Source organism: Balaenoptera acutorostrata, chromosome 18, assembly GCF_949987535.1.
Source record: "Balaenoptera acutorostrata chromosome 18, mBalAcu1.1, whole genome shotgun sequence".
NCBI lineage: Eukaryota > Metazoa > Chordata > Mammalia > Artiodactyla > Balaenopteridae > Balaenoptera > Balaenoptera acutorostrata.
In genome coordinates this window covers 79788596-79814541 of record NC_080081.1, presented here as the reverse complement: position 1 = coordinate 79814541, position 25946 = coordinate 79788596, and the positions used below count along the sequence as shown (strand labels likewise).

At 42.0% G+C, this 25946-nt stretch overlaps 1 protein-coding gene across 2 annotated transcripts in view; it reads right to left on the bottom strand.

The window, feature by feature from the left end:
* The window catches only part of MICU2 (mitochondrial calcium uptake 2), an 87188-nt gene extending 62392 nt beyond the window's left edge, over positions 1 to 24796 (bottom strand). For both annotated transcript variants that reach the window (XM_057532810.1, XM_057532811.1), the window contains exon 1: positions 24541 to 24796. In XM_057532810.1, coding sequence (XP_057388793.1) covers positions 24541 to 24747 — 207 coding nt within the window. In that variant the 5' untranslated portion in view covers positions 24748 to 24796. The remainder of the gene's footprint in view (positions 1 to 24540) is intronic.
* Between the last annotated feature and the right edge of the window lie 1150 nt (positions 24797 to 25946).

The window sequence follows — 25946 nt, the reverse complement described above, 5'->3', positions numbered from 1 at the left end:
GGAAGATCAATTTGGCATTTTGAATCTTTTGTTTATCTATAAAGTTTATTCTTGCCATACTTCACATGCACGACCACTATGATCAACACTCCGATTTCCTGGATGGATTTAACATCAAGAATGAACAACGTCTCTCTTCCCCCAACGCTTCCACCCTCTCCCCTGGTGCTCTCCGGCTCCCGTGAGCACGCTCTCTCTGCCCACATCCTCCTGCCCCTCCCCTCCTTCCCGCGCACGTTTCAGGTGGCTTTTCTCTGTTGCTGCTGTTTGAGGACTCCTTGAACTGACCGTATGGTTTCGGGCACTCATTCTTCTCTCTCGTTTCTCCTGTCTCTCTCTCACAGATACGTGTACATGTGGCGTATCTGTGGTCAGCTGTGCTTGGTAAACTGAGTCTGGGCAAAGGCAACGGATTTTTGAGTTTGGTTAAGTGCAGTTAGAGGGTCAGTTTGGATGAAGAGGACGGGGAGGAGTAACGAAGGTCAAAGTATTACAATTCTGTCTGAGACAACACCAGGGCAGATGCCCAGCTTAGTACCGTTAGTACTGCTCCGTATCAGGCGGTGAAAAAGTTCACAAATTCATCTTCAAACATTTAAGAACCTGTTATGTGTCACTGTTCTGCAGATATACAGACGGACACTGTGAGGTCTCGGCCTTTAAGGAGCTCACAAAAGGGAGTGCTGGAGAGCAAACAAACAATTCAGAGCACTGGCTCCAAGGACAAACTACCCGGGATGCAAATTCCAGTTCTGTCACTCACTAGGTATGTGACCTTGGACCAGTTATCAGCTGACTCACGAACAGTGAGGAAATGGGAATCAAGCTGCCCGGACTTAAATCCCAGCTCTGTCACTTGGCCAAGCTCCTACTGTGACTTCTCCCTAACTAATCTGTAAATGAAGAAGACAGTAGTATCTACTTTTTATAAACTGTGTGTTCAATGAAATAATACACATACTACGTGCTCTGGAAGGTCAGCCATTACTATCATGATTGTCGTAATTTAAACAAATGTTCTAACAGAAATATGTAAAAAACTGTAGAAGGCAGAGAGAGGACCAATGAACTGCCTTGTTAATTGGAAGACTTAACAAAGGCATCCCAGGCCAGGAGAAATGGGACCTGGGTTGCAAACGGCGAGGAGTCGCCAAGACCGGGAGCAAGAGCAGAGCAAAGCACGCTACAGCGTCCTGAGGTCCGGGCAGCAGGTCCAGGGCGCAGAGGGTCTCTGGGGGACGCGACAAAAATGGACAGAAGGGGAGAAGGGCAGCCACAGTGCACCAGGAAGACCGTCTTGGATGTGGGCATTTTCTTTTAATTCACACAGAGCCAGCGTAGATGGAAGACACTGGAATGTACACGGCTGAGGGTGCAGGGTATCTCATACCGTGATTCAGCACTTAATCTATACATCCAGCTAATACACTTGGTTTTTCAGTTTCAAAATCCCAGCATATTAGAAACATTACATTACAAATGCTAGAGTCTAGTATACTAATGGCAGAAGGGAGATCTAACAGCCTGAAAGTGAGACAGGAGAGAAAAATTAAACAAGCCAGACCTGGCCACAATAATCTGGATCAATCAATGTTATAACGACCAATAAATAGCCACTAGGTCTATTTATGTGATGATGATCTTCAGTCACTTAGAAATTGCTAATTTTGTAGGGAACATTTTGTTAAAAATGTAGGAAAATGTGTAATGTAGTTTAACTGTTTTTAATGTAAATCTTGCATTAAAAAAAGATGTTTTATTACTTACAAGGGTAATTTTAGTTGTCTGGAAGATTCACTTACAGGGCATAACTCACACCCCACTGATGCTGTATAAACTCAGCATTGCTCTCTAATCTACTATATATATCCAAAGCACTTTGCAGAATGTATGTTATATAAAAATACCAGGGCCACATTTATATAAACTGAAAATGATTAGAACTGTGAGTAAAAGCACAGTGTCTTTCAGAAAAATACAAGTAGACATAGTTCGGGCTCGTCATAAATACTATTACATGTCAAATAAAATTAGACCACAGGATACAAATCTTTTCATCTTTCCAACACTGTTAACAGTCACTTTTAAAAAAACTTACTACTAGTGTATTCTTAGTCATGATAAGCTCTCACAGGAAAAGCATCTATACAAATAGCAATTCAGTATGCTGACACCTAGGTTTAAGGATGTCAAGAGAAATCTGAATGTCATCTCCTAGGGCTAAATCAATTCCTTTCAAAGATAAAAGGTATCATAAGGCAAACCATAATTTTAAGTAATTTATAGAGGATATAAATACACGTTGCTATTCACGTCTAAAAATCTGTTAAGTTCCAGGGGCCGTTTCAAGGGTATGGTGAGAACACCAGCACTGGAGGAACTCGGAACCTCCAGCTTTTATTTTTTTAAAAATTTTAAAAATATTTATTTATTTATTTAGGCTGCATCGGGTCTTAGTTGTAGCACGCGGTATCTTCGTTGCAGCACGTGGGATCTTTAGTTGCGGCATGTGGGATTTTTTTTAATTGCAGAATGCGGACTCTTGGTTGCGGCATGCATGTGGGATCTCGTTCCCCGACCAGGGATTGAACACAGGCCCCGGCATTGGGAGCGTGGAGTCTTACCCACTGGACCACCAGGGAAGTCCCGGAACCTCCAGCTTTTATATGCTCTGCTACAAAAAACAAGTCTTCTTTTTCCCTTTGAATTTTTGGTTTTCACTCTCAATCTATATGATAATTCACTTGCAAATAAAATTTGGGAAGGTCCTTTCTCTATGCTGAAAAAAAAAAAAGGTATAATGTACCTTCCTGAGTTAACTCTTAATAAAATCAAAGGGTCATTAAAAAAAACAAAAACAAAAACAACAAGAACAAAAAAAACCAAAACCATAAATTGATGAGAAAGCAATAAGTAAAACTTCTTAAAATCTCTGTCCCAAAACCTGACAAAGAACCAGAATGAAAACCAGAAAGTAAGGACAGCCATGCTGATGCTAGCTCCTAACCTCCCACTCTAAACTTGTTCTAGAAAGATCTTCTATTGATAGAAACTGATAATGCTGACCCACCTGCACGACAATACTAGGAATGAAAACTAGTTTCCTCCCCCAGAGTGTGATGGAACGAGAGGAGGAGATTCTGGAATCCCTTGCGGATGGGGCAGCTGGGCCTGGGTGTGTGCACCGCACGCCTCCGGGGCCCCCTCACACTGGCATCGTCAGACAGCTGTGGAGCAGACGGCAGGAAGGTGCGCTGCGGAAGGTGGCCTCCTCGAACCTGCAGGGGTAACACTGTCACCGAGAGCTCCCAAGCGCAGGCACGTGCAGGCCGGAGAGGACCGTGGGGAGTCCCCCTGGAAACCCCTGTCACTCGCTGCCGTCACTCGAGGCCCAGCACGTGCCTCTTTCCCCTCCTGCGTCCCGTCAAAGGAGGGCTGGCATCGGCAGAGGATGCCGGGCACGGCCGGGCAGAGGAAAGTACTGCGTCCACAACCACGCTGACCGCAAAGACAGCAACCACGTCCGAGGGCATTTCTCCAAAGGGGCAGGCACCCCAAACAGGGGGACAGAGTGAATCGCAAAGGCCACCCTGGGGATGAGCTAGCCCCCAGGGTGGCAGGAAGGCAGACGCCCAGACGAGAGCCAGGACATAGGACACAGCCTCGCTGCCCCTCCGGTCCCTCAGGCAGCAGACTGACCGACAGTCCGTGGAAACTGCGAACAGCCTGCTCCGCAGCTAATGTTCTGGTGTGAAGGTAAAGAGTGCTCCGTTCAAGACGGAAAGGGGTCAAGCTTATACATTCACACCGTCCTTGGCAAATAACACAGCTGGCTAGACCATCTGTTTAAAACCTGATGTTGGGCCTATCCAAATTCTCTGGGAAAATGAGGAGCAATAGGGAACAACAATGAAAATCAAATTCTGAAAGAAAGCAGAAAAAAATCACAGGAAACAAAAGACATGATCGATGGACTTTAAACATCAGAGAGCAAAGATAAGATGCAAGATGACAGAGGCATCTGAGAGGGAGCCAGCCCAGCTACACAAAAGGAGCAGAGACGAAAGACGCCCGTATGAAATGAAAAGCTTTAAGAAACAGGAAAGACTAGAACCAACACTGCAGAAAATACACAAACTACTGATAGGAAAAAAAAATCACACAGAAGGCAGAAGAAAAGCTCAGAGAAAAGCATTTAGGGAAAAGAATATCCACATGTGTGACAGACACCAAGGGTTCAACATGAAAACTGCTGTACTTCAGGAAGACAGAGAACAAATCAGCAATCATTTCAAAAACAGAGTGGGAAAACCTCACTGAAACCCTCAAAGACCTGAATTTACTACCCTATCTGCCACTGCCCTATGTGAATATACTCAGGTTTGAATAACCCTAGAAGACCTCGGGGGAGATTGGTCAGTTTTAGTTCTTTCAGAAAACCTAAATAAGGCAGATGGTAGAAAATCTAAGTAAGGTTAGAACTATGATGCCCTTATTGCTGGATTCAACCTCTTAAAAGCTGTTCTCAGAGAAGATAAAACAAAAAAATGACACAGTAAATGATTAAGCAAGATGTAGTTCTAAGATAATTCTTAAAAGACACACATCACCCTTGTATAGTGAGGAAATGAAAGCAGCGTGAGGGGGTAACATACTCAAGCTATTCAACCCAAAAGGCTGGGGAGAATTTTTTTTGCCCCTCTTCACTCCAACTTATTTATTGCAGTGCAGGAGAACTATTCCAGTAGGAATGGACTAAACGGTACCAATCTTAATGTCTACCTGAATGAGATATCCTAAGCTACTTGGACTCAACCCTGTCGGCCTCAGGAAGAAGAGGAGCCTACGGAATGTGCTTGTGGAGATCAAAGCGCTGCGGAGGGTCTGCTGGGGGCTCGGCCGCTAAACGTACCGGGACTGCGTGGAAAGTGATGGGAGCGGGGATGAGTCCCTCCCAGTACCCCTTGATTTGCTTCTCAAACCTGCATCTAAAGCTAAATGTACGGGAAAGGAGGGGCAGAATAAAAGCTGGGATTGGAGCTATCCTCAACATGTGAGAACCGTCCACATGGTTCTGGTTAAATGTAAAATGCTCCATGGCTTTCAAGGATTACTTGTAATGCAGTAAAAAATGTGACAAAGGAATTAAGAGCAATGAGTGATATGAACTGGATAAAAGAGATCTTTGAAAGCTGATGACTTCTGTTAAAACATTTCACTAGTTTATTGCCTTTAAAGCAACAGGTGCGTCACCATTCTGTCTCTACTTTTTATCCATGAAGTGACAAATTGGAAAAAGTGTTCTGTTCTTTGTTGAACATTCTTTGGTCTCTACATTTCTCATGAAAGAAGTGGGAAAAGAAAAGGCCTTCCTTACAATGCTTTCAGTATGTCCAATAGATATACACTGCATCAGGCAAAATGTAGTAAAACCTATTCATTTGGGGGTTTTATTTTGGAATTTGCAGTAATCTGGATAAAATGTAATTGTTTTGTTGTCTTTGAACTTTCTGTGGTGTAATTAAAGAATATCTTTTCTTCTTAAAGAGAACTTTACAACTGGAAATTTTCAGTCATTAGACAGAACTTTTCCATTTCACTCTGAATCAGGGAGTTTTTATTGTACATGAAACAAAATACTACCAGAGTAAATTAGAACTATTCACTGCATAAGCTATGCTTCATGATAAATTCTACAAAATGACAGAGTATTAGTGAGGGAGACAAAAGTCATTCCTGGGAAAACTGGGAGCTCTGGAAACTATTCTCTGTGGCTTCTGGATATTGCTTCATCTAGTGATGGACTAGCCTAGACTTCCAGAGATGGGAAGAAAGCTAGTGTGGCTTTTCTTAGATGAGCATGGTAAAATGAAATGACATATGCCTCTCTCTATATGAATTTAAAAATAGCCCCTAGGACCACAGTAATCTGTCTGAAGAGGAGTGGCCACTGTTAGGGATGCTGCTGAGTAAAGAAAGAAGCATCTTCTCTTCCGGTAACAGCTTTCTCTCTCCAGATGAGATGGGTGAGCAGAATACTCATTTCCCTTCCTCCATAACTACTTTCAGGAGGTACATCATAACTACAGACATTTTTGTTTATGTTCTAACCAGAAAGTTTAAATTAGGTTTCAAGCGATTAAAAAAAAGACTAGAGCCCTAACTTAAAATCTCAGTACCTTCCTAAAGCTTCATCAGTATCACTCACTGCAATCACAACTAAGTAAAGCTTTTCCTGAGAAATGACAGAGTTGCTTTAGCCTACTGCCCTACTCGCAAGGGAAATACTACTCTGTGAACTCCTCCTACAACCATTCAACATCAACTTATTTAATAAATATTACATGTCTCCTATGACCAAGCACTGTATAAAGTGACACGTGAACAGACACCCCTTTTCTAGTGGGGGGAGGCATAATACAAGTGGGTGAATGCTAGACAGAAGTATGAAAGGAGCACTAAGCATTTAGCAAATGTGAAAAGTCCCACAACGATAAATTCCAATCTCTGATAGTTACTTTTCCAATGTTACTTATCAACCATGAGATTTTGACTTCTTTCTTTTCAAAATGAGAGATATGTACACATACCCCAATATTCATAGAAGCACTATTCACAACAGTCAAGACATGGGAGCAACCCAAGTGTCCATCGACAGATGAATGGATAAAGAAGACGTGGTATATATACACAATGGAATATTATTCAGCCATAAAAAAGAATGAAATAATGCCATTTGCAGAAACATGGATGGACCTAGAGATTATCATACTAAGTGAAGTAAGCCAGACAGAGACAAATATCATACGACACCATTTATGTGTGGAATCTTAAAAAAATGACACAAATGAACTTGTTTACAAAACAGAAACAGGGACTTCCTTGGTGGTGCAGTGGTTAGGAATCCACCTGCCAATGCGGGGGACACAGATTTGAGCCCTGGTCTGGGAAGATCCCACATGCCGCGGAGCAACTAAGCCCGTATGCCACAACTACTGAAGCCTGCGCGCCTAGAACCCGTGCACCGCAATAAGAGAAGCCACCGTAATGAGAAGCCCGCGCACCGCAAGGAAGAGTAGCCCCTGCTCACCGCAACTAGAGAAAGCCCACACGCAGCAACAAAGACCCAACGCAGCCAAAAATAAATAAAAAACAAAACAAAAAACAACAACAAAAAAACAGACTCACAGACATAGAAAACGAACTTATGGTTGCAAAAGTGGAAAGGGGGCAGGGATAAATTAGGAGTGTGGGATTAACAGATACACACCACTATATATAAAATACATAAACAACAAGGGTTTACTGTATAGCACAGGGAACTAAAAAAAAAAAAGAGACAGAGATGCACCAAACTAATATTTTTCATTATTATATAATTAAATTTAAATAGAAGACTCCTAACAGGTCTGGTATCAGCAAATTTATCTCGGTTGTGATCTCTCTTCTTTGGGCAACTGAGAAGTACAGCAGAGCATAACAAGGAGCCTTTTGTGATATAAGCTATGATCTAATTTCAGGACCCTTACAAACCCATGCAAAAAAGTGTCCTCAAAACTGAGAACTTCAAGTATGCCTGGGGAAAGTGCTGCTATCAAAGGGCTGAGTCATAAACAGAGGCTACCACGAGGGTTAACAACATTTAGGATATTATATCCTACAACACACACAGTGTGGAGCGAAGAGGGGATGGATTAAAGGATGCCTTCTCGCCTTTCTCCCATCCCTCCACAGGCAACAGCTGCAGTCGGTAGCTGTATGTATTTTATAGTTTCGGATTCCAGAAGGAAAGTGATTCATCCATACAGTATTTTGCACTGCTTTCCCCCCATGCTCCCACATTCTCCATGATCCGCTCAGGCTTCCATATCCCCAGCCCCCAGCAAAAGACTGTCCCCGCTACAGGCTTCCTCGGTTTACAGGAAACACATAGTGAGGATGGCTTTTCAAAGCTTGTGGCTGAATACTGATGGCAGTCTGCCTCTGTACCACCAAGTCCCTTAAGCCCCACACCCTAACCCTACACAGAATGTGGTCAAAGACTGGAATTAGTTAAAAAACAACAAGAACAAAAAACCCCAAACAGCAACATGTTGCTTGCATACTAATTTTATCCCAAAAATAGAACAAATTTTTTGAAAACCTTCAGATAAATGGAAAAATAATGAAAGCTTGAATGAAGGGGCAGATATGCAATTTCCTATTAAAAACAGAAATTACATTTCTATTTTAAAATTCCATTGTTACTATCATTTTTATGAATCGGTCTTGTACGAAACAAATACGGTACTAATTTTAAATGTCAACCTTAGTTTTGGTCTTTGCTAACATAATTTTCCTGAAACTGACTGGGTTTGCTGGTGCGTCCTTAGCTTCAGTTTTCACCTTGCTACCTCTGATGAGCTTTAATAAACCTTTGCTGTACATCTTTCCAGAAGACAGATTAAATAACCACTTACCGCTTCTGATGGTAATTAAACCTCACGAAGCTAAGCATGTGATAGTTAGCTGCTTCTGGCCCTTTCATTTGTTAGGGTGTCAGTACTCCCTCCTCTAAAAGCCCTCCCCCAGCGCCCATTCTGGGTTAGGGTGTCCTAGAGCGAGTGTACAGGACTCAGTAAACGCTTATCAGAGCCCTGGAGACTCTGCACTGCGTCTGTCTGCCCCCGGCATGCCTTCCTTTGGTTAATATGTTAAATGGTTAAAAAAGTGTGCCAGGAATGAGTGAATCTTTATGAATGGGAACCAATTCCAAACTTGAAGTGTGATATTAAAAAAATAACAATTTAAAAATAGATTTCAGTCCTTAAACCAATATGCGAAAGGGTTTTGTGCTTATGTATTTTAAACCCTATTAATAATTTATTAAAATATCTTTAGGTAGCTAGGTATGTACAAGTGCACCCACGTGTGCGCACAATTATTTCCTCTTATTACAACCACAAATTACTGCATACTGTTAATTACTTTAGATTTTAAAAATGCCTTCATAACAGGAGCACAGAGGCAAAGCTGCGGACAGGGGGTGGCAGTGTTAACTGTACCAAAAGGATATTGCTTATCTTGCACCTATTGCACAAACCATGGAATCTCAGGAACAGATGCTCTGAAACTGCACTGCACCAGCTGCTGCGCACTTTCTGTCTGTAAATCTGAATGATCTGATGGATTTCAGGCCTTATATCATGTTTGGTTTGGGCTGTAATGGATTTTTTCAGCTTCCGCTTGGAGTTCGTGGACATAACAATACAATATGTCTAAGATAAAGTTTTGATTAAAATGTATTTGTAGCAAATGAGCAGGGGATGAGCTGAACATTTTACCAAACATTGACAAAACACATAAAGATACTACTTTTACCAAAAAGGTACTAAAATGCATGTCATTTCTGTTGATGTTTATAAATTAAATCACCAGTAAATAAAGTAATACATAGATTACACGATACAAAAAGTAATGCACATATATGATTACATATTTTGGCAAACGAATTTATTGTTCAATAAAGCTCTGCTTTGTATCTATAAAACATGAACACAGAACAAATCATTTAAGACCTGGCAAGGACTTGCCAAAACCTCCCTTTTTGCTTTTTCCTGATTCTTTGGACATATTTCATGCTCATAAGACATCTATGCTCTCATTTAGTAATTTCTGAAGATACTTTAACAGTGAAGATTTTAAAAGATTCTATAATAGAATTTGCTATATAATGGCTGAAAAACCAAACAGACTGTGTGTGCTTGTTTGTTTGCTTTAAGGTAGCACCAAACATAACTAAAGTAAACCACCGCTGAATAAACAAGCTGAAGAGAATCCCCACTTTCCCACTTCTACTGCCAGCACTGCTAGTGTTCAGCCCCTTTTCCCTTCAACTTCACCACCCTTCTCTGCCTTTAACGGCAGGTGGTATCCAACGAGGATACACGAGTTTCCACATCTAGCCTTCACGTACAGGGCAGAAGCAGGATAAAACTGTGCCAGTGAATCATATACTAAGTGAGCAGAATTGTTAGCATTTGCCCAGGCAACAGTGAGGCCTGTACCAAATACGAAGTTTCTGGGTGAATGATTCAGAAAAATCCTTATCTTGACCCCTGAGAATTTTAGAATCTTATATGAGAAACAAAACCAGTGAAAACTTATGGTTTATGATTAAGTTGTTACATACATATTTAAGGGTTGGCATGGACAGAACGAGCACTTGGGTAATCTTTCCCTTTTAAAATTTATCTGGTGGTGAATTTACTCCTGTGCTCTTTATAATCAAGAGAATAATCCTAGTTAAATCTTAACTAGGATTAGGGAAGAAAGTAGGGAAAAAGAAGGAACAGATATTTGTAGGCTAAAATAGAGCCTGAAGTTCTGAAATGATTCAGGCAACCCTAATCTCCAAACTTGAATTGCTAGTGAAGTCCCAAAGAGTTACTCTGAATATTTAAAGACTTGGATGAACTTTGTTACTTTGTTTAGTGTAAAATTAGTTTCTAAATATTCATGGCTGTTGTTTAGATACTCTTTTAACTTATAATAAAAAAACTTTATATGGTTATTACCAATATTAAAAACGTTACTATGAAATCATAGTTTAGGCTCTGAGTTCCTGAATGACCCACCTCACTCGCATGCTAGAGGGTAAAGAAAATAAACATGAAGACACTTTCTTGGATAATGGACCTTTATGATTTAAAGGAGAGGAATATGGTAATAGACCAAGGCATCTGTGACATTTATGAAGGTGTAAACAGGATAAGCTAGTACAACAGGGCTAACAGAAGGCACACTGGGCTAGAAAAGAGAATGTACAGTCAGAACAGAAGTGAAGTACTGGTAAAAGGGAAGAGTAAATACCATAAAGTAAAGGTAAATATTGTAAATGATCTGATCTGAGGGTAATATCCAAAACCGAAGAGTAACACAGTGACAGGATCAAAACAGTTTACTTGAAAATAATTTTAGATATAACACCTGAAACATTTTGTAATGTAAAGAAGGACAAATATTAAGAAGCTAGAAGGGACAAGAATATAACCTAAAAATTAGAGCAGAGCCTCATAACCCCACACTACAATGCTTCCTGGTGCTTGTGACTCCTGGAAATTATAGGTGAAAACACTGTATGAGCTTTTTGGGAGAGAGTACGTAACTTTTATCATATTCTCAACCTATTCAAAGAATAAATGACAGGGGACTTCCCTGGCGTTCCAGTGGTTAAGAATCCGCCTTCCAATGCAGGGGACATGGGTTCGATCCCTGGTTGGGGAACTAAGATCCCACATGCTGCGGGGCAACTAAGCCCACGCGCTGCAAACTATAGAGCCCTCACACTCTGGAACCCATGCGCCACAACTAGAGAGAAGCCCACGCGCTGCAATGAAGAGCCCACGAGCCACAAGAAAAAGATCCCACATGCCACAACTAAGACCCAATGCAGCCAAAAATAAAAATAAATAAAATAAATACAAAAAAAGAATAAATGACAAGGATGAATCAGCAAATGTGAGTAATAATATGGTAAAATACAATAACAATTAGTTAAAAAAAAAAAAAAAAGCTCCAATTCTAAGCACTGCTCATGTTAGAACAGCGCAGAGTTAATTAACTCTAAATAACTGAGATGATCCATTCTCAACACATGGCTGTAGAGGACTCTTAAAACTGAACAGAAAAACTTTTCTCCAGCAGGACTAAATATAAAATGAGAAAACAATTAATTCCAAGTCCTTTAAAAATGTCTTACATTTTCCACCAGCTAAAGCATATTAATTAAAATTAAAAATACACAACTTCTGTGTAGCCAGAATAAAGCAAGTACTAAAGGACATCATCGTTGTATAAAAAATTCAAATAAAAGCTTGGTCTTAATGAAGTCTTATATGTGTATCTGCACAATTCTGATTTTTCACATCACTTTCTCTTTTCGCTGATATGGGCTAAAGCCATGCAGGCTGCCTTCCCCAAACCAGGCACTGCCCTATATAAGCAAGCATAATAAATAGTCACAGCCTCTAACAGAGAAACAACTAAAGAGCCATACAGACGAAAAGAGCCTGGAGAGCGAGGAGACAGGGGCAAGAGGTGGTCTCCAAGAGGGCAGCAACAGCTCACTGCCACTAGAACGACCTCTCTGGAACCACACTTCTTTCTTTTTTTAAAAAAAATTTATTTATTTAATTTATTTTTTGGCTGCATTGGGTCTTCATTGCTGCACGCGGGCTTTCTCTAGTTGTGGCGAGCGGGGGCTACTCTTCGTTGCGGTGCGCGGGCTTCTCATTGCGGTGGCTTCTCTTGTTGTGGAGCACGGGCTCTAGGTGTGCGGGCTTCAGTAGTTGTGGCACATGGGCTCAGTAGTTGTGGCTCGCGGGCTCTAGAGCGCAGGCTCAGTAGTTGTGGCGCACGGGCTTAGTTGCTCCGCGGCATGTGGGATCTTCCCGGACCAGGGCTCGCAACTGTGTCCTCTGCATTGGCAGGCAGATTCTTTTTTTTTTTTTTAACATCTTTATTGGAGTATAACTGCTTTACAATGGTGTGTCAGTTTCTGCTTTATAACACAGTGCATCAGTTATACATATACATATATCCCCATATCTCTTCCCTCTTGTATCTCCCTCCCACCCTCCCTATCCCACCCCTCTAGGTGGTCACAAAGCACCGAGCTGATCTCCCTGTGCTCTGCGGTTGCTTCCCACTAGCTAGCTATTTTACGTTTGGTAGTGTATATATGTCCATGCCACTCTCTCACTTTGTCACAGCTTACCCTTCCCCCTCCCCATATCCTCAAGTCCATTCTCTAGTAGGTCTGTGTCTTTATTCCCGTCTTGGCAGGCGGATTCTTAACCACTGCACCACCAGGGAAGTCCCCACACTTATTTCTTAACTTCACAGCCATTGGCTTTATTTCTATAACAGGAGAGAACGATAGTTGTTAATACCTTAACATTGCCTTGCAAAGTTTTAAATAAGTTTTAATAAAAACCTTCTCACTCAAGATACAACACCCAAAACTTTAACAGTGACTAGTCTCTTCAAGTCATGAAGAGGCAAAATGGTTCTTATGTGTTTCTTTTTGCCACTATTCCTAAATTTTCTATAATATACACATATCTCAATAAGAAAAAAGCCAACATAAGTAAGTAATCTTTAAGAATTAAGAAAGAGCCAACAGCTGGAACTCCCTTCCTAATATATTTCAAGAAATGTCAATAACCATAATAAAACAACATTTCTTCAGTGCTTTAAGGAGCAATCTTTTCATGACTGTAATTGAAGACAGATTTAATCACTGCCTAATGGCAGTACTAATAAAATACAAAGTCCTAATTTAAAAACAAAACAGTTGCAGTATTAAATAAAGTCAAGCTTCAGTTACAAATAAAATATGGTTAGCATTAAGTTTTTAAGAAAGAAAAGTGTGTCTGGCTCACAGGATAACCCTCACTGTCGGCTTTCTGCTGCAGCAGTTCCTGGTTGAACGGCACTGTGCCCTTATCACCACTCCCTCTTGCTGCACACTACAGTAGCTCACTCGGGGAGTCGGAGAGCGAGAACCACAAGACGAGCTGAGCCCTTCACATCATACCTCAGCGCCAGCGCGACTGTCACGGGAGGAGCGTTAGGAGGTGCTCAGCTGTTCACTGTGTTTCCTCGGCGGCTGCCGAAGCCACGCACTCAGAGCAGGATGTACCACAGGAGCAAGCTCCTGACCCTGACTTCAGCCCTGGAGCAAATCCAAGCATTCCAGAACTCCCCACCAATGTGGGTCTGAACAGAGGCAGAAGCCCTACTAGGGATCTGCTTCTGATCTGAGCTGGCTCTTAATTGGTCAACTATGACCAAATTTAAACTGAAAAAGATTTTGTCTTTAAAACACCTAATAGTGTGATTTAATCTCTTGGTATTTATACACTGCACACACTCAAAAACATAGAAACTAACCCATTTATAATTTCTTATTATGTATAATCATCTAATTGTGCATACTAGTAAATGAGAAAAATGACTGATATTCCCAAATAGCAGATCGACTAAGCCAATCATATTTTGCTTTGGAATATCTACTGATAAAACAATTTGTGAAAAAACACTGTGCTTTCTTAGTTAAGGTTCATTTTGTCTAATTTTAAAAATGGTGTGCGTGTCTAGGGCACACAGCAGCCAAGCGATGAGGACAGAGGAGGGAGCCGCCTGGAACTATGCTTGTGTAGCAGGAAACACGGAAGCTGCACGACTGCTAGCACAGGCACATCAACCATACAGCACACACGTGGATAAAGTGAAGATTTTATAAGGCTGTATTTCTTAATGGAGAGTAATCACAACTTTTATTCTGCATTCCACACATTCATGAAACTTCCACAGATGTCAGTGAAAAGTTTCTATATAGACCAGGCTGTGCTTAAACATAGGATCCATTAAGTATTATTTCTATATTGAAATTATTTATAATCTGAAACATTTAACAATCTTTTTTATGGAGAGCACATTAAGAGAAGATATCTGCTATGGCTTACTTTACCAAGTATTTACCACTTTTTAAACTGTAAATTTTAAGTTCATATACTGCTACTATTGATGGCTTAGGATATGTTTATGCACTGTTATAATTCATAAAACTCCAAAACTCACCGTAACAAAACCATTAATTTGAATGCATTATCTACCAGAACATATGCTTTATAGAATAAGAGTAAAGAGTAATTTTTTACTCAGGTTCAGCTAAATAAATATAATTGCAAAAGGACAGATTAAAAAATGCTTCTGCTTTTACATTACAATTTGTTTTTCTTCCCTTCTTGGCCCCCTTGTCCCCCCTCCCCAAAAAGCACCTCCACAGATTTGCAGTAAGATATAGAAAGAGTGTCCTATCACACAAGGAAGGAAAGTAAGACAACCTCTCATTCATGCAGGACAAATAGCTATGCCAAAAGCACAAATTACATCTAATTAGAGGGTATAACTTTGTCATCTTTTTTTTCATAATCTGGCCATTTACACACTTTGATTTTTGACTTCCATTTGGGTTTATTAACATCAAAGCTTTGTCATCACTTATGTGTTTCTAGAGACATTTTTACCTGAGGCAATAAAGTATAAAAACTTCTTTGCATTCTTGCTTTACTGCTGCAAGAAAGCTTTAGTCTTCATTAGGCTCACAATGTTTCATGGTTATTAAACTTCTGCATGTTGCTATAAAGTTCACTGCCCTTGGCATACCAATTTTAAATGTACTATCATTAAACCCAATGCACTGCACACAAATACACTGCAACCAAGTAGACTCCAATATATTATTGTTTTACTCTTGCTAATGTCTTACTGATGTCCTTTCCTCCCCTTTTCACAAAAATAATGACCACAAATATACTCAGATAACTCGAAATAAAAGAAAGCAATGCCAACTTAATTTTATGAATTGTTTAGGGCTCTTATAGCAAATTAAAATAGTTCCATCTCATTAAATATATTATTTGAGCTTTTAAAATATTCATTGATATGCAATAGAAAAAGAGAGTCCTGCATCTAATTGACACTTGCAAAATTGCCTTCCCAGTTAACATATTTCTGTTTGACTATTTAAACATGATGATCCACATTCCTTGCTTTTATTTATTTAAAATTTGTGACCACCATTTGTTTCAGTCAGGTTGTACTCACAAAATATGAGTTCAAAATGTGAATTTAAATAATATCAAAGAAGCACCATATTTGATGTTCTCTTACTATTTTAGAATTTTAAATTTAATGCCACGATGCAATATATTCTTCTCATTAAACTCATAATACCATGGCTTCTTTTGTTTTAGGCATAAAAAAAATTAATTAATTAATTAATTAATCTTTGGCTGCATTGGGTCTTCGTTGCTGTGCGCGGGCTTCCTCTAGTTGTGGCGAGCAGGGGCTACTCTTCGTTGTGGTGCGCGGGCTTCTCATTGTGGTGGCTTCTCTCGTTGCAGAGCACGGGCTCTAGGCGTGTGGGCTTCAGTAGTTGCAGCACGTGGGCTCAGTAGTTGTGGCTCGCGGGCTCTAGAGTGCAGGCTCAGTAGTTGTGGCACACGGGCTTAGTTGCTCCGCGGCATGTGGGATCTTCCCGGACCAGGGCTCCAACCCGTGTCCGCTGCATTGGAAGGTAGATTCTTAACCACTGCGCCACCAGGGAAGCCCAAGGCTTCTTAAAAATAATTCGTTAGGTAGTACTTTTTAGCTACGTTGGAAAAACTCACCAAAAGCAAGCCATGAGAAGTTTGTGGCCAGTGGTCCTATATTCATCCTAACTACTGTCTCGAAGCTCTCGTTCTTCATGAACGCGTTAACCCGTCGCCCCCTCCCTCTCTGGGTTTTCTCTCCGGCAGCAGTCATTACTGCTCTGACCCTTCTGACCCGCCCACGTTTCCCTGATTCTACCTCCTAGTTTTCCAGAGCAGCTCACCATCAGGGTCTCCTGTCTACAGCCAGCTGCTAGGGTTAACCATGCCCTCTGCTTTCACTCCTGTCAGGATGAAGGAGGAAAACTTGTTAGTCTCAAAGCCCAACCTTCTGCCTGGGTTCTGACTCCAGGTAACCTCCTTCCTCAAAGACTTCCACCTATAATCTCCCCCACAGAGCTGGACCAGTTTTTGCCTCCTTATTATATCATTCTCCCAGCCAGTGTCTCTTTTAATACCCTTTACAGCAACACTTCTAGAAAGAAGCATCTCTATTTGCTTTCTTTGCTTCCTTACTTCAGCCTCTCCTCAACACATTCCAATTAAATTTGCCCCCAGTATTTCACTGAAATGCCTTTTGTCAAGGTTACCAACAACTCCCCTACTGCCACACCCAAAGCTCAACTGTCTGTCCTCACCCTCTCAGTAGCAACAGACTTAAGTGAGTTACAGATTCGAAGCAATCCTTATCACAATCCCAATGACATTTTTTATGGAAATAGAAAAAAAATCCTAAAATTCATATGGAACCACAAAAGACCCTGAAGAGTCAAAGCAATCGTGAGTGAGAAGAACAAATCTGGAGGCATCACACTTCCTGATGTCAAAATCTATTACAAAGCTACAGTAATAAAACCAGAAGTAGCAGGTGCTGAAAAGTACGGTACTGGCATAAAAACAGATATACGGACCAATGGAACAGAAAAAGAGACCAGAAGTAAATTCATGCATTTACAGTCAACTGATCTTCAATAAGGGTGCCTAGAGCACGCAATGGGTAAAGGACAGTCTCTTCAAAAAATGGTGTTGGGAAAACTGGACAGCCACATGCAGAAGAATGAACTGGACCCTCATCTCACACCTTATACAAAAATTAACTCAAAATGGGTTAAAGACTTAAATGTAAGAACCAAAACAGTAAAACTATGAGATGAAAATATAGGGAAAGCTTCTTGACATTGGTCTGGGCAATGATCTTTTTTTTTTTTTTTTTGGATATGACACCAAAAACACAGGGAACAAAAGCAAAAATTCTCAAGACTACATCAAACTAAAAAGCTTCTGCACAGCTAAGGAAACAATCAACAGAGTGAAAGACAACCTATGGAATGGGAGAAAATATTTACAAAACATACATCTGATAAGAGGTTAATATCCAAAATATATAGGGAACTCAAGTTGATGGCAAAAAAACAAAAAACAAAACAAAAAAACCCTGATTAAAAAATGGGCAAAGGATCTGATTAGCATTTTTAAAAAGAAGACATACAAAAGACCAACAGATATATGAAACAGTGCTGACAGTCACGAACCATCAGGGAAATGCAAATCAGAACCACAGTGAGGTATCACCTCCCACCTGTCAGAATGGCTATTATCAGAAAGACAAGAGATAAGTGCTGCTGAGGATGTGGAGAAAAGGCAACCTTCATGCACTGCTGGTGGGAGTGGAAACTGGTGAAGCCACTGTGGAAAATCCCTCAAAAAATTAACACTACAACTACCGTATGATCCAGCAGTCCTGCTTCTGGGTATGTATCTAAAGGAAGTGAAATCGCTATCTCTAGGAGACCTCTGCACTCCCAGGGCCACTGCAGCTTTATTCACAAGAGCCAAGCTATGGAAAGAACCTGTTTGCCATCAGCAGATAATGGATAAAGACAATATCGATACACACCCTTACCCACAAGGTGGCTTTGAAAAAGCCTTGAAAAAGGAAATTCTGCCGTTTATAACAACATGGATGAACCTGGAGGACATTATGCTCAGTGAAATAAGCCAGATACAGACAGACAGATACTACATGGCTCACTCATCTGTGAAATCTGAAGAGTCAAGCTCACAGAAGAACGAAGTGGAATGGTGGTTGCCAGAGGCTGGGGCATGGGGAGCTGCTGATCAAAGGGTAGAAGTGTCAGTTACGCAGGATGACTAAGTCCTGGAGAGCTAATGGACAGCACGATGACTATACGTATACACCATACATACAATACTATATCATATGCTTGAGGTCTACTGGGAGGGTAGATCTTAGGTGTTCTCACCAACCACACACACACACACCCCCCCCACAACGGTAACTTCATGAGGTGACGGATGCTAATTAGCTTGACTGTGTTGATGATCTTTGTTACACAAAGAAAACATCAAGTTGTACACCTTGAATATATACAGTACACCTCAATAAAACTGAAGGATAAACAAAACAAAAACCCCTTCCAGGAGTGCTGCTAAAAACCTGGGAAGGGGAGGGACTGCATTCTCCAGCCGCCTCTCTTGGGCATCGCTCCATCCGATGCCACCTCTGCTTAAACCACAGGAGCCGCGTGTAACTCTGCCCAAGCCCTGAGAATATACCATACTTCAGACTGGGTGGGAGGAGGGGAGATCAACAGGCTGTAAGAGAACACACCCTTTCCAGTCCCGCGCCCCTCTCTCCCTTCCGTTTCTACGCCCAGACTTGCCTGCGTGCTCCAAATTCTCCTGCCCTCAGGCAAGCAGCCCGCCCTCACCGGTGGAGCCCGAGCCACACTCACGTCCTTAGGGGGCTGACTCTTCACTTCACGGGAAACACTGGCCATGCAAACCCAGACCATTCTCCCCCAAGAGGAATTCAGCCAGTTGTTCACAGACAGACCTTGTCGTATTTAAATCTTTAGTCAGTGTAATCAACACTACACAAAGTGTGTGCCACGCATTTAACTACAAACATAGTGTCAATTAATATTTGTGTTAATTAATGTGTTTATTAATAATAAACATAGTGTCTATTAATACAGTTGGTTTCAGCCATATGTCAGGATTATTTTCCAGATTTAAAAATAATTTAATTGGCTTGAGGCTTACAAGTTGAAGAATCTCAGTAATTGGAATGAAAATGCAATTAATTTTATTCTAAAATTAATTTTGATATTTTAATGTGATAGCTCAGGACAAAAGCTTGCTGCATAAAGACAGATATAAACATTAAGAATATGAATTAAAAATTAAATCTCATACACAGTAATAGGTGAAATGGACCCACCTTTAAACTTCTGAGACAAAGGTATACCAATTATTGTTTCATCATAGATTTCATCAATTTATTTACCCATTCAATAAATACTTAGCACACCTACTACGCACAAGACTCTTTTCTAGGCTCTTGGGATATAGCAGAAAAGAGCAAGGTTTCTTATCTACTTAGGTTTCCTACTGGGAAAATGGCATGTCTCTATGACTCTAAGTGTGTAATCGAGTATACATAGGACATTTAGTAACTGAGCTGATTCTGAACATTTCTAGAAACTGCCTGTCTATTATTTCTACAAAGACTAATCAAACCAAAGTTAGACAAGGTCACTTCATTACATAGTGCAGTTCATTTATTTACTCTTTGGATAAACATTTATTATGTGTCATTGTGTGACTGTGAATGTTTCAGGCACCAAGAATGAGATGAAAAAGACAAGAGGCCATTCTTCGGGGGGGGGGAGACAAAATAAACAAGTAGATAAAATAATTTCAGGGAGTGATAAGTTCTACAAAAGAAAAGAAAAATGAATTAAATGTTAAGAAATGTTTCCAAAGATTTATAAATACAAATATAAATAAACATATCAAAGGGAATCTGATACTTATGAATCTACAGAATAAAAAATTTGGATTTATGTAGAATAAAAAACATTTATACAGTATTATGGACTAGGTTATACAAAACAATTTTACCTTAAACATGGTGGACAAATTTTTCATTAAAAAGCAAACCAAAAAAATCCTATTATGAAGTCAGGGAAACATATATTCAATATCACATATAATTTGAAAATTAATATAAGGCCAAAAATTATAAAAATTTAGAGAATAAATGAAATACTCATTCAACAAATCAATAAGAACAAATAAAACATTATCACTGCTGTCACCTGAAAACTGTAATGCATTTAACTTTGGCTTTATGGTTTTCTCTTTACTTCCCACCCCCCCGCAGTTTTAGGTCTTATTTACAAGGATTTATAATATCAAAATGATTCAGAAAAACTTTACTTTTAAGTCTGATCTTCCATGCCATTGAGGATTTACTTAGTAATATGGAGATGTTTGTTTTCATCAGTTTTTGGTTTACCAATATATTATTTCTAGCTTGCAATAACAAAATACAGTAATAGCAAAAAAACTGTTACACAGTATTGGAATTCCTGCAGGAAGAAAATTATTTTGCCATTGCAACTTGAAAACTCTAGAGCTCCTGTTTCTCCATGAAATAACATTCTATATTTTTTAATATATCAAGGTTTATTAAGAATGCAGCTATCCTTTTAAAGCAGAATGGACTGGAATAATAGAATAATTTTGTCTTCTCCCTTCTATAATTTCTTATCTGATTTTACTATGCCAGAATCAAATATAATAATACTTAAAGAGAGTAATACTAAAATCTAGAACAGTTTTCAAATATACTTAAGTATTTCAGAGGAAGCAGCTTACATACAAGTAACTGACAGGCTGACATGCTCTAAAGCAAGTCACGCCCTAAAGGATATCTGTAGGAGCAATATGTTGTTGTCCAGATGTAATCACTTGTTCAGGACTCCTGCAGGGATCCCCGGCTTCAGGCCACTTCGCTTTCACCAAAGTTCACCAAAGCTACACAGTACCCGCTTCCGCTAACCCAAAGAAACCTGAAGAAGATTTTCGCTTTTACGAAAAAAGGCAAAAATCGAAAACAGTGCTCAGCCTTTGTTTTTCAGCGAGCCGTTACAGGGGCAGCACACAGCCCAGGCAGCAAGGGCGGCCCCGGGAACTACACTCAGCCGTCTCAGCATCAGATGCCAGAGCTCTACACTGTGTCTGTGAGCATCTGTGCTGCATCTCCATTTACTTTGTGCTCCCCTTAGCAAGATGTGTCCTAAGGTTACTGCTCCTTTGATTTACCCATTTCGGCTTACAAAAGGTTTCACAGGAACGCTCTACTTTTGGATAGCGGGGGAGAACCTGTATATTTTCTGAAACAATACAATTACATTTTACACAAGACTCCTGCAACTTAGACTCTGCAAATTTATCTTCTAAACTTCTTTCAAATTCATCCACTAATTTAGCCATCACCAACTCTCTCCTGAATTATTTCAACAGCTCCCGACCTCACTTTCAATCCATTCCCTTCACTAAAGTCTCCATACTCTTTCCAAAGGTCCAAGTCAAATCTGCAATATAGTAATATGTGTAATTCTTGATTTATGCCTTAAATAACATGATATGGTGGCATGTTTAATAAGCACTGTAATTTCAAAGAAGTGATACTTTGAGATATCTGTAACAACTGTATCAGAATAGGAAAAGATCTGAGGTTGAGGTTGTTATACCGTCGGTTACTGTTAATACTTCTGTAGCTAGTTGCTTACATTCACAATTGAAGAAAATGTTAAGTTATAGGTGAATGAAGACAAAAATGTAATCTTTTTCTATTTAAATTCAAAGACTCCCTGAGTTCTATGCCTGTATTCTTGGGGGACCATGAAGGTTAAGAAGACCTACGATGGCTCCCTGCTGTCCTCAGGATAAAAACTTCTTCATGACCCGATTCCCTGCCACCCCTCCCCGTTCTGAGCCTCATCTTGTACAGCTCTCATCCTACTGAGTCCAACTCCTCCCTCCAGACCTTTGCAACATTGTTCCCTGGCATGCAATATTCCTCCCCTTCTCTTTGCCCAGCAAACTCCATTCATCCCACAGGCATCAGTTTACAGGAACCCAACCTTGTGGGAGGGGCTCTTCCAGGTGCCCCCAGAGCACCCAGCACTTACCATCCCTATCGCCCTGTATTTTTTTTTTTTAAAGGAAAAGCCAAGCTTTATTAAGCACTGCGAATCTCTTTTTTTTTTTTTTTTTTTAATTAATTTATTTATTTATGGCTGTGTTGGGTCTTCGTTTCTGTGCGAGGGCTTTCTCCAGTTGTGGCAAGTGGGGGCCACTCTTCATCGCGGTGCGCGGGCCTCTCACTATCATGGCCTCTCTTGTCGCGGAGCACAGGCTCCAGACATGCAGGCTCAGTAATTGTGGCTCACGGGCCCAGCTGCTCCGCGGCATGTGGGATCTTCCCAGACCAGGGCTCGAACCCGTGTCCCCTGCATCGGCAGGCGGATTCTCAACCACTGCGCCACCAGGGAAGCCCCGCCCTGTATTAAAATTGCCCCCGCACTAAACTGTAAGCACTTGAACCGTGTCTTGAATCCCCACTCCTTGCATACTGCCTGGCACAGAGGTAGCACTTCAATAATTGTGGAAAGAAGAAAGAAAGAAAGAAAGAAGGGAAATGCCAACATATCTGCTGTTTCATGACCTTGAATTCTACCCTTAATTCCTGACTGACCCTCACAAATGCAAGCACTGGTCACAATGGAAATCTGAAAAGTGTATGAGTCAGTGAGTATAAATTCACTATTTTTATTGGAAAAATCACTTACTGTAATGACTGAAAATGAAGGACATTATCACTATTATTAAGTCCGTGTCAGGAAGACTGTACCACCTTGCAATGCTAAGTAAAATAACTATATAATACATAAAAGTGTATCAAGAGCACATCTATCTCAGTAGTTCTCGACCATGCACACATGACTCCAAAGCGGCGGTGGTGCTGACGGCCGGGGCGTCGGCGGGATTGACAGGCCCCCTCTTAGGGAAATGTTACCCCAGTCAGTGAGGTGGAGGGAGTTTTCAAACTACAGGCCCCTCAATTCCTGCTGGATTCAGCCACTGCTGCTGAGAGGAAGGTGAGGTCATCTTCAAGTCCACTGGGGTGGCAAAAGGACGAAAACCACTGTTTCAATAAAAGTGGTCCAACAGCAGATCAAGCAAATGCTGTGTCAACAGACCTTGTAAACCCATTGATAATACAATGGTTTCTGTATTACTTTAGCTGGGCTGAAAGTACCAAAGGTTGCAGGGAGGGAAGGGAGCTGGCAACACCACACCGGTGTAAAGTTTTAGTGTCCTGTCAGGAATTGAAAACACAAACAGGCTAGCAGTGGGCCACAAAACCACAGTGACACAGACGGACTGAACCCGGAATCTACAAATTGCTGAGGGGGTAAAACCGAAGCCATTTCTGGGCACACGGAGTGAACCCCTTTGAAAGAAGGTGTGTCTGAGTAGCGCTAGGTCAGAGCGTGACTACAGATGGCTCTGCATGACAAAATTTAAAAACGTGGATTTTATCCTAGGAGCACGAGGCACTAATGGTTTCTGAAGAAGCGTATGTTGTGTGGTTAAAGTGATACTCTTGGGAAGATTAACTAAACAGGATGAATTAAGCGGTTGAGAACAGAGGCAGAGAAACCAAAGATGGATAATAAACTGAACTGCTTCACACAAAATGAACAAAAATACTATAAAACACCGTTAGATAGATCCTTCCACCTGTAATCAGAAATGGTATGAGAATGGGGGGAGAGTTATTGCCTGTTTTAACTTTGTGGCATCTTAATTTAATACAAGTAAAAATACTGTATGTCAATACTTAACTTTAATTCACAAGGCTTGCTTTCCTCTCTTTTGTTGTATCTGACCGTTGAGTTTTTCAGAACTCAAGGCACTTAGAAAAGCATAATGTAAATCTAACCAACAGAAAAAGAATACTGCTTTTAATTTTCAAAAATATTCACACACAAACTTAAAAGAATTAAAATGTCCTCTGAATATTTAAAAAGTAGAACTCTTTTTCAAATGTTCAAATGTTTTACGTGACAATTTGATATTGAACCAGGGAACATGACCTTTACTTTCAAACACGATAGTTTTAAAAGAAACGTCTTTTGCGTGGTACTCAGAGTCCGCGGAAGCATGAAGGTTTACGACATGTGATACTGTTCCTGACAGGTGACCATCAAACCTGGCAAGCATCGACCAGCCGATTGCCTCTTTTATTATTAAAAAGGTCACCTGTTAGGACAGCTGGACCACGGGGCGCAGCTGCGGGCCCGGGCGCACGGGACACGCCCCCACCGTCCCCGCGGGTCCGCGGCGCAGGCTGCCGGGGGCCGCCCCAGCCCCCCACTCCTCACCCGCACCCTCCACCCGCCGGGCGTCCGAGGACTGAGGGGCACGGCGGGGATGCCTGACGGGGCCCGTCCCGTACCTGGGCTACCACGGTGAGCCCGCCCTGGGGCGCCGCCACGTTCACGCGGCCGTGGTACCACGTTGCTCCTGCTCCCGCCAGGGCCACGCCGACCACTGCCGCCGCCACGGGCCCGGAGCTTGGCCAGGCCCGCCGGCCGGCAGCCAGCCCGCGCCGCAGCCTTCCGCCCCAGGCCGCCAGCCGCGCGCCACCCGCCGCCGCCGCCATTTTTGCGGAAGCGCTCAGTTGCCGCGTCCGCGTCGCTTCCCACGGCGGCCCGAGAACTCGGGCGCGGCCGCGGTGTCGCGAGACCTGGGCGGTCTCCGCCCCGCCCCCGAGCCCGCGCGCCGTGCTGCGGGCGGGGACGGGGCGGGGCCTCGGGGCGGGGCCTCGGGGCGGGGCCTGGCCGGGGGCGGGGCGCAGAGGCCGGGAGAGAGTGGGCACGCCGCCGGGGATGGCATCAGAATCGCCGTGCCGTGTGAGGGGGGGGCGTGTCCTGTGGGGCCAGGGCCTGGCGGGGGTCGAGGGCCTGGGGCCGGGGTCGCGCGAGGCGGCTGGCTGGCTGGCGCCGGGCGGCGGTCGCGGTGAGCCGGGAGCCGCTTTCCCGGGGGGCGTGATCAAGGCGGTGCGACCGGGTCCCTGGTGCTGGGCGCTGACGGACACGCCCTGCGGGTCCTAGGAACCGGGTCGGCTCTGCATCCTACGGGCTGCGTTCCGAATCACTTAACCTGAGTCAGAAAGCTGCTCAAGCTCTACAGGCTTCCGCACAGGCCTCGAGGACACAACCTGGTTTAAAAAAATTGTATTCTATTGTCTCACAGTGGCAACTAAGCAAACTTTTTTAAAAATGTATTTTTCAGTTGTGGTGAAATATACGTAACACTATCATCTTAACCATTTTTTAGCTCACAGTTCGGTGGCATCAAGTACATTCACGTTGTTGTGCAACTATCACCACCATCATCTCCAGGACGTTTTTTGTCTTGCAAAACTGGCGAACTTAAAAAAAAAGCGTCTTCCCCGTCTTTTAAATCCTTCCATTCCTTACATTCTCGTTTGCTCTTTGGCTTTTGCGGAATCATGTTCTCTCCCAGCCGTCTAACTTTGACGAAGTAGTTTTTTTTTTTTAATAAGATTTTCTGTTTTTTAAAAATTTATTCTATTTATTTTTAATTTTTTAAATTTTTGGCTGCATTGGGTCCTCGTTGCTGTGCATGGGCTTTTTCTAGTTGCAGCGAGCGGGGGCTACTCTTCGTTGCAGTGCGTGGGCTTCTTACTGCGGTGGCTTCTCTTGTTGCGGAGCACGGGCTCTAGGCATGCGGGCTTCAGTAGTTGTGGCACATGGGCTCAGTAGTTGTGGCTCGCGGGCTCTAGGGCACAGGCTCAGTAGTTGCGGTGCATGGGCTTAGTTGCTCTGTGGCATGTGG